This window comes from Rana temporaria, chromosome 1 (genome assembly GCF_905171775.1).
Source record: "Rana temporaria chromosome 1, aRanTem1.1, whole genome shotgun sequence".
In the NCBI taxonomy this organism is placed as follows: Eukaryota; Metazoa; Chordata; class Amphibia; order Anura; family Ranidae; genus Rana; species Rana temporaria.
Genome location: NC_053489.1, coordinates 256,566,362 through 256,576,426, shown reverse-complemented (window position 1 = coordinate 256,576,426; position 10,065 = coordinate 256,566,362). Strand labels below are relative to the sequence as shown.

Here is a 10,065-nt window from a genome sequence, read left to right as displayed (position 1 = left end):
AAAGCTCTATTTGTTGGGGAAAAATTATAAAAATTTCATTTGGGTACAGCATTGCATGACCACGCAATTATCATTCAAAGTGTGACAGTGCTGAAAGCTAAAAAATGGCTTGGGCAGGAAGGGGGTGAAAGTGCCCTGTATTGAGGTGGTTGAAGTACCTGTTTTTTTTATGTTATTCCTTAGCATCTGGGATGGAAAAATATCTTTTGGTGGATCGTTCCTTAATGTTCAGAAATGCCTCCAATTCTTGGTCTTTTCCAAGTATGCAGGTCAACTTTGGCAAGCCTGTAAGGAAAATATTTTAAATCATAATTCCAAATAACATTATCCACAAGATTCTCTTTGTTCTACAAAGTAAAATAATCCAATTGTCCTTGGATAAATGAATCAAACTCAACCAAAAAAATAATAATAATTAAAAGAGAAAACTGGTAATAAATGTTCAACTCAGACAGGGTTATCTTGTTAAATAAATGCACAAAATCATTATCTATAAGCTAGAGTCCAAATTATAATTCAACCGCAAGGCAGTCAATAAGCAGAGAAGAAATTTTATAAGTGTTCGTACATGTAACATGTACTACTGCGCTGACTTCAGAAAATAAATGTGACTAAACTACACACAACAATCATAAACAAACTCCAAAAAAATATATATATAGTGATGTGCTCACATAAAAAAATGAACCCCCTTTGTGCAAACTCAGAAGCACCAATGCGCTGACAATCAATACATGATTCTGACATGTATATATAAATAAATAAAGATAGATAAAAAACTATAAATATTCTATAAATAATCTATATAAGTGAATACAGTCCAATATGATCATGCACTAATGCAAAATCCTCAAAGTGTGTTTCCAAACGTGGAGAAATTTGTGCCTTGCTGCAAGAAAATTCGTGACTTTTCCACCTTTAATGCAAGTGTCACCACCACCTCTTATTTTGCTATGCGCTCACCAGATCCAAAAAAATATACAGCATGTAATCATAAGGTATGCGATCCCACTGCTGGTCCAGGACCTCCGCGCTCCAACTCTCTATGGGTTCTTTTTTGCTCCCAGAAAAAGAAAAGTCCCATATGGTGTAGTACGTTTTAAACAATTTATTGGTAAAACATTAAAAAGAGAAATGTACACTCACATGCTCTTGTGCCTAAGCCGGCACTAGCCTGTCCAGTGTCACTGCTCACTTCCCGGCGTGCGCTCCAATCCTCGGCCGTTGTGCGCTTCAGCGGGCGGAAGTGCCTATGCAATACCGCTGCGGAGGTCTGAGTCGTGTGGCGTGTTTACAAAAGAGTATTACCCATGGGCCTCGACGCGTTTCGCATGTACGCATGCGTCATCAGGAAGCCGCCTGTTTCACGTAGCCAGCGTGCTCTGTGATTGGCGAGTCCTTTGAGCTCACCTGATCACAGATCAAGGTAAAGGGCCAATCACAACACCCCTTTACCACTTGATCAGCTGCCAGCCAATGACAGCTGATCGTGGGATGTAAAAAGCCGTTTTTTGGCTTTTCTTTCCTTGCGATAACCGGCTTATGCTAAAGGGACATCAGTGAAGTGGCGCAGGGTGACCTACCTGACAAACATACCCTGACCTATGTAAGTGTGTGTCAGTACACACACACACACACACTGACATGACCTGCTTACACTAACACTGACCTGACCTGACTACACTGACCTGACCTGCATACACTGACCTGCCCTGCATACACTGACCTGACCTGACCACACTGACCTGACCACACTGACCTGACCTGACAACACGGATCCTGACCACACTGACCTGACCTACATACACAATCACTGACCTACATACATTAACATTGAGTGGCCTACCTCAGCCGTGGTAAAGATGCAGCCAGAGGACTCAGAAGGAAAGGTGAGCCGCTGAACGGAGCAGGGATGTGGGGTGCCAATCTGCCTGAGGTGACCCTGTCATACAGATGCAGCCCTCTGGAGCCGAGGAGGAGAGCCACTGAACCGAGCAGAGTGGGGATATGACATCATGGCGCGCCGGGCAGCATTGTAATTCCCGACTTCTGAGTTTGCAGCGCCTATGATGGCCGTCCCACGTCCCGCGGTCCCGGATTGGACCAGTGGGACGTCCATCGTAGGCGCTGCAGGTTCCAGAAGGCGGGACCTGCTGTGTCTTCGGGCACTTTTGGAAAAAGAATTGTCCCTGCTCGGCGGCACTCTAGACTACTAATTAACTTCAGCATGCCCGAGATTCAGGGCTTTTCGGCTACCCATTCGAGGCTCCAGCCTCCTCAGCCCACCCCTAATGACGCCCCTGAAGGAAAATGTAAATCATGTTCCTTGACCAATAATAACAGTGTTGACTACAGATTGTAGTCCAGCAAGTGTGTGTGCTCAGCTCTTCCTTAATGGTGTTGCTTTAGCTGACCTTTACACGGCATGTGTAAAATTAGGGCACCTTTTATAAAGTGTAAATTTACACATTGAAACTAACAGAAGCGCACAGGGCGTAATCTACGGCGCACACACTTAATTTTGTGGATCGCCCTATCTCCCTCATTTGCATCTTTGCCTATCAAAACAGCGGCGTGTCTAGCGTAATTTGCGCACGGAAAAGCGCTGGTGTAATTATTTTAGGTAGGACGGAAAAACATGATTTTAAGGCGTATCTCGTTTTGAGGATCAGGCACAAAGATACGCGCCATGTAAATTTTAATTATGCCGCGTATCTCGAGTTAAGTCGGCGCATCTGCTTTGTGGATCTGGCCCTAAATCTATTCACTCTTGAGAAGAGGAGAATAAGGGGGGATATGATCAACATGTACAAATATATAAGAGGTCCATACAGTGGACTTTGTGTTGAGTTATTCACTTTACGGTCAACACTGAGGACAAGGGGGCACTCTTTACGTCTAGAGGAAAAGAGATTTCTCCTCCAAATACGGAAAGGTTTTTTCACAGTAAGAGCTGTGAAAATGTGGAACAGACTCCCTCCAGACATCGGAACACTTTGGGGTGAAGGGATCCTTCGTTGGGATCCTTGAATTGTCCGGATAGACAATCTGCTTCCAAATTCTGATAGCCTGGAAGATATATGGCACTCAAATCTGGGAGATATTGCTGGGCCAAAGTCATAATTGGTTCCACCTCTCCAAAGAGGGATTGGCTGTGTGTGTCACCTTGTTGCTGTATATAGGACACTGCTGCCGTGTGGTCCAGACGGAGTAGGACTGGCAGACCCTGTATGTGTGGCACTAAAGTGTTCAATGTCACAAATGGTGGTAGAAGTTCCAGAATATTGGAAACTAGGCCCTGAGTGGGAAATTCCCACCTGCCCTGGATCTTGAGATGCTCACAGGTGGTGCCCCACCCTGCTGTGCTGGCATCTGTGGCAACAATGATCCATGGCTGCAGTCCTAATAGACCAAGTAATTTAGCAGTCTTTTTTATTTTATTTATTTTATTACCAGAAACTCTGGTTCCTCCGGCTGGAGATCCTGATTGGCTGGGCTAGACAAACTCTTCCATTGCATCAGGAAGCCTTGTTGGAAAACTGAGTTTTCAGTGAGCCCAGAGGATCATTGGAATACAAGAAGCCATTGTCCCGAGAGGACTCATGCACTGGGATGCTGACATCACTGGTGCAGCCAAGCCTGTTGGAACATCTCCCTGACTCTAGGGAGTTTGAGGTGGCAAAGAAACAGAGGCCGCCTGAGTATTGAATCGGGCCCCTAGGTAGAGCATATTCTGCATAGGCTCCAGTTGGTTTTGGCAATGCCTGCCCCTCAACTCGAAACTGAGGAACTGCTGGTATGACTGAAGGATTGGGACATGCTGATAGGTATATTGCAAGTCCACTGAAATCCTCCAGTAACCTGGTTGAATGACCTAGATTTATGCTATGGAGAGACTCCATCTTGAGTCTATAGGTATAAATTGATTGAGCCTCTTGAGGTAGTTCTGAAGGCTGCTGTTTGAACAACCAATAATGGCCTTGCCATTGGTAATGATTAAAAACAAAATGAATATGTGAAATGAGTCTATGTGACCTCATGTTGGTGTCTTTGGTGTTCTCATTTTGAACAAAAAAAGGCAATCGGAATTCCTAGATACACAGCCATCCCCAAACACTTGCTCCCTAATTTGCGGCGGCGTAGTGTAAATGGCCCAGCCTATGGCCACGTAATTCAAAGGGGGCGGCTTGTATTCAAATTAAGCGCGCCCCCGCGCCGATTAAACTGCGCATGCGCCGGGCTGAAAAATAGCCCAGTGCGCATACTCCAGCTCACGACGGAAAAGTCGTATTCAAGAACGACTTAGGAAAACGACGTAACCGTCGGAAAAAGACGACGCGGACCCGACGCCATACTTAACATGGCATACGGCGGACTGGCGTAAGATTACCCCTCATATAGCAGGGGTAACCTTACGCTTACGGAAACGACGTAAGCGACGAGTACGCGACGCAAATTTGTTCGGAAATCGGCGTATCAGGCTCATTTGCATAGTCAAATTGAACGTAGTCGAACTGAACGTAAACGCCACCTAGCGGCCGGTGTTGCATTACATCTAAGATCCAACGGTGTAAGTGACTTACACCTGTCGGATCTTGGCCGTATCTATGCGAAAATGATTCTAGGAATCACTCGCATAGATACCCAGGCTCAGAAACAGAGATACGACGGTGTTTCCTGAGATACACCGTCGTAACTCTTCTGAGAATCTGGCCCAAGGAAAATACGCTGTAAGTTACGGCGGCGTAGTGTATCAGTGATGCGCTACGCCGGCCGTACAATGCGCAACAATGTGCCGCGCTACGAGGATCTGGCCCATAGTCGGCAGGTAAGGGCTTATCCTGAATATAACGGTCTGTAGGTTGATCTTTGAGGACAAAAAGTAGAATGGGGGAGGTAGCTCTCAGTCAGACTTTTATGAAGAGTTAAACGAGTCCTGTGGGTGGATATAGGGGCGGGGCTATATCATATGTAATGCTGCCATGTCTGGCGTCAGGAAAAAAAATGCTTGAGCAAAGGGCGGTGATGTACAACACGTACGACGGCACTATAAAGGGGAAGTTCCATTCGATTTTGGGCTGATTATGCAAATTTTCCTCATAACCCGCTTCTGAGCATGCATGTTTTTTTCCTCGTCGTCAAAGCCTACACATGACCGAGGAGAAAAAAATAGAGCATGTTCTAAATTTTTAATGGCCATTTTTCACGTCAAGAAAAATGCTCTGGAGCCTACACACGGTCGGTTTTAATGACCAATTAAAAAAATAGCATTTTTCTCGTCATGAAAAACGGTCGTGTGTACGCGGCATAAGTTTAAAAAAAAACATAAAACTACTATATGAACAAATATAAATGTAGAAAGAAATCTACCATTTTGATCATATAGGCATAGTAAGAGATTATATATATATATATATATATATATATATATATATATATATATATATATATATATATATATATATATATATATATATGAAGATACATATGTATCTTAATGTAAAACATATAAAAAAAATCCATTCATTCAACCTTAAAGAATTCGAGATTTTCCTAGCTTGTGAAGGAAAATATTGATTATATGAAGACAGGAGGCGAGTATCTTATGCATTAATCTTTCTTTTATTAATGCTCATAGCAGATATTTGTCAAAACGTTAACGTAAGTAAAAGAAAAAATCCCATATAAACTACATATCCCAGCAGTCCTTGGGCCTTAGCCACTCCCCCCTTAGTCTCTATATATGGACTGCTCCTTCCTGGTTCTTCCTCTTTCTTTATGCGAAACTTGAGGCGTTACAATCCTTATCGTCTCTCGAACTTTGTCTGCATCTGTCGATTCCTCGGCCGGCCGGCCGTACGACCACCTGCTTGCAGATTACTGTAAAGACATCAACGGGTCCCAACGGGGTAACCAACTGAATAACTGACCATCTGGCCACCCAACACCGACAAAAGGGGGAACGTCACCCGAACAAAGGTCGTTTGTGGCGCTTGATCATGTATGGCGTCAATACCCTGAAAGAAACATAAGATCATGAAAGGGTTGGGCAGGGAGGGAAGATACTCGCCTCCTGTCTTCATATAATCAATATTTTCCTTCACAAGCTAGGAAAATCTCGAATTATACATCAGACAGGAGGCTCATATCTTATGCAAGTTCAAAGCTTAACATAATAAACATACCATCATAGACATGAATATAATAAATTCAGAAATCATACAATATTATAGGACAGACATGGCGACGTGTTCTTCCGGCCTGAAATAGAAGAGGCGGAAAACTGTCTCCGAAGACCAATCGGCCGCCAATAATAGATCTGAAAGGGAGCCTCCCGTCGCAACCACTTTGGTAGCCATAGCCCCTCTGGAGGAATGTGCTCCAAACAGGGTGACGTCTATACCTGCCATGGCCATGGTTGTTCTAACCCAGCGTGCCAAGGTGGCAGAGGTGACCGGGTGATAAGGCCGTACGTATGATAGAAGAAGTTGAGAAAAATCCTGAGATCGAAGGTCTTTCGTGTTTGCCTCGTAGGCTTGTAGGCATCTAACCACGCAGAGCCGTGGGTGTGCGGGAAAGAACGGGTAAAATACTGATTGTAGTCCCGTCTTGGTTCTGCGGACTATTGAGAACCTTACTCCTTGAGGGGAGAATTGACGTCTGGAAATGTCCAAGGCCCTATTGTCTGAGACACGTTTGATTGAGATTAGACATAACAGTACCGTAAGTTTAAACGACAACAGTTTGAGAGGAAGAGTCTCGTTGTCCTCCCATCCTGAGAACATGTCCAGGACCTTGGAAACATCCCAGGTGGATTGGTATTTTGGGGCGAGGGGGTCGTTTGAACCTGATGCCCCGTAACAATCTGCATATCAGAGGGTGTTTACCGATTGGTAAGGAATCCACAGGGTAGTGGTAGGCTGATATGGCCGACCTGTAAATATTAATGGAACTGTAGGACTTGCCAGAGCTGAAGGAGTCAGCCAGGTAGTTCGCTATGACTGTCACAGGGGCACGTACGGGATCAGCCTGTTGTTGGTCGCACCAACGTACCCAGAGCTTCCAGGCCGATCGGTATGCCGACCGAGTCCCGGGGGCCCAGGCCACGGCGAGGAGATCTCTAGCCGAGTTTGAAAGGCCGTCGTGAGATTCTGGCACCCCGAGACCAACCATGCCAGGAGTGTCAGCGTGCCCTCCTCCACCAGGGGATGAATGCCCTTGGTCGGATGGGAGAGGATGTGTGGGAATCGGGGAAGAAGTCTGGGGTAGTCTATTGCCAATTCCATCAGAAGAGGGAACCACGGCTGTGTCGGCCACCATGGTGTGATCAACACTACCGTCGCCTTCTGGCTCGTAATCTGTAACAGAACCTTGGGGATCATCGAGAATGGGGGAAACGCATAGTGTGTTTCCCCCGTCCAAAAGTGGCGGAAAGCGTCTACTGCCGAAGCCCCCGGATCCGGTCTCCAGCTGAAGAAGCGGGGCAATTGATGATTGAGTCGAGAGGCGAAAAGGTCTATGCCCAATGGACCCCAAAGCAGGTTCAGTTGGGTGAAGACTGACCGATCCAATCTCCAATCGCTGGAGTTCGGCAAGGTATCGGGAGTTCCAATCTGCAACCGTGTTGGAAATACCCGGAATGTATTCCGCCAGCAGGGTGATGTCGCGAGACAAGCAGTAATGCCAGATTTTTGTAGCAATGTCCGCCAGGATCTTGGATCTGGTGCCACCCAGGCGGTTGATGTACTGTACCGCCGCAATATTGTCCATACGTAATAAGACGCAGCAATTGGACTTCTCTGCTAGGAAGCTCTGAATGGCGAATAACGCTGCTGAGAGTTCCAGTGCGTTGATGTGTAAGAGGGACTCTGCTCTGGACCAAGTCCCTCCCGTCGAGGTTCCTCCCAGTCGGGCGCCCCAGCCTCGGCGACTTGCGTCCGATTCGATGATGACGTCCGGGTGCGAGTTGAAGATTGTCCTGCCATTCCACTCCACGGCATGGCGGAGCCACCATTGTAGTTCGACACGAGCTTCTGAAGATAGATGCACCTCGTCCGCATAGCGGAGGCCTTGCCTTAGATGCAGGATTTTCAGCCTCTGTAGGGCCCTGTAATGGAGGGGGGCCAGAAATATGGCCTGGATGGATGCCGCTAGTAGGCCAACCAGGCGTGCTAGGACGCGAAGAGATAAGTATCCCTTGCGGAGCACCGCTCTGATCTCTTTGCGGATCAGAGCCAATTTTGCGCTGGGTAGGCGAAGAACAGCCAGATTGGTGTCTACTAGGAAACCGAGAAATTCCATCTCTTGAGCCGGAACGAGGACCAATTTTTCATGATTGATCAGGAATCCTAGCCCTTGTAGTAGGTCGATCGTCCAAGTCGTGTGGCGATACGCTTGAGATTTGGAGTATGCTATTATGAGGATGTCGTCTAGATAAATGATTAGACGTACCCCTCTGCTCCTCAGGGATGCCACGACTGGTTTCAAGATTTTCGTGAAGCACCATGGGGCGGATGACAGCCCGAACGGAAGGCACGTAAACTGCCAAGTGCGTTCCCACCACCTGAAACGGAGAAGGTGTTGGGACTCCCGATGCATGGGGACGGTGAGGTAGGCGTCTTTCAAGTCTACCTTCACCAACCAGTCTCCCGGTTGGAGTAAGTCTCGGAGGCAGTGGATGCCCTCCATTTTGAAATGTCGATAAGCGACATGTTGGTTCAGGTCCCTGAGGTTGATGACCGGTCGGAAACCTCCCCCTTTCTTCTTGACTAGGAAGAGGTTGCTGAGAAACCCCGGGGAAGAAGGATCGACTTCGATAACCGCATGCTTTGATATGAGTTCTCGGAGCTCGTTGTCTATTAGCGACACGTTTTGCTCCGCAAATCGGATAGGGGATGGCACTACTCCCAGAGTCGGAGGGGACAATAGATCTATCTGGAACCCCGCAACTGTCGTTAATATCCATGGATCTGCCGTAATCGCAGACCAGGCGTGGGTAAAAAACAGTAATCGGCCCCCCACAGGAGTGAGGGGCATAGGAATGTGTGTGGTACTCACCGGTATATGGGCGGGAACGAGGATATCCTCTATGACCGCGTCCTCTCCAGGGTCTGCCCCGTGGTGGGAAGAAAGGTGCAGGTTGCGCCGTGGTGGTATATGGAGGGGGAGCCTGAGTGTAGTGAGTTTGGGCAGCCGATCTTTGAAAGGGTCTGCCGGTGTTATAGCGGCCGGCAGAACGGCCCCTACTTCTGCCGGCCCGGGGAAAAACTCTGGTGTTACCTGCTTTTTTAAGGGACGTTTGCGCCTTGTCAAGGCTGTTAAACATGCCCACGAATTTATTGATGTCCCTAACTAGGGTGTCACCAAACAACATGCCCTCTGCTGCGGGGCCTGGCTCGGATTCCGCCAGATGGGCCAGTTGCGGGTCGAGCCGCATTAGGATCGAGCGTCTGCGCTCGACGGAGCAGGCGGTATTGGCACTGCCCGTCAGACATATGGCCCTTTGGGCCCACCCACGTAGTTGGGTTAGGTCGACTGTTTGACCAGTATTTGCAGCTTGTTCTGCTAGATTGAGGATCTTGGTCAGTGGACCAAAGAGATCCAGAACACGGTCTTGAATGTTTTTGAAAGACCGGTCTATCCCCTTCTTGGGGAATTTTCCCGTCTTTAGGAGGTACTTTGCTAGAATGGGATCAACTTCCGGGGTCATGACCGCTTTCATGGGGATCTGGGGACGAGGACATTCCGCCCGTAATTTATTGCGGTTTGACCTCTCCAGAGGCCTACGAGCCCAGAGCTCAATATATTGAGACAGTGGGGTAGGGGGGACCAATCCCCGGAGCGGGGGTGGGAAATGGCGTCCGGGTTGAATAGTGGTTCACCCATAGCGTCCATGATATCTTTGCCCTGATTGTCAGGGTTGGCGTCTTGTAGGAGCGCCGGTGCCCCCGCATCCTCTTCTTCGTCATAATCAGACCCCGAGACTTCGGACCCGTCCGACACGTCGGATGAGTCCTCGTCTGACTCTATCACATATGAGTCTGGTTTGGACCTTTTGGCGGGTCC

At 47.6% G+C, this 10,065-nt stretch overlaps 1 protein-coding gene across 1 annotated transcript; it reads right to left on the bottom strand.

Annotated features, from left to right (window-relative positions):
• Positions 1-221: 221 nt before the first annotated feature.
• LOC120912608 lies at positions 222-9,709 on the bottom strand. The gene is given in 4 exon segments (XM_040322626.1): positions 222-285; positions 7,171-7,598; positions 7,600-8,969; positions 9,280-9,709. Coding segments are annotated over 4 exon segments (2,292 nt in total).
• Positions 9,710-10,065: the final 356 nt, after the last annotated feature.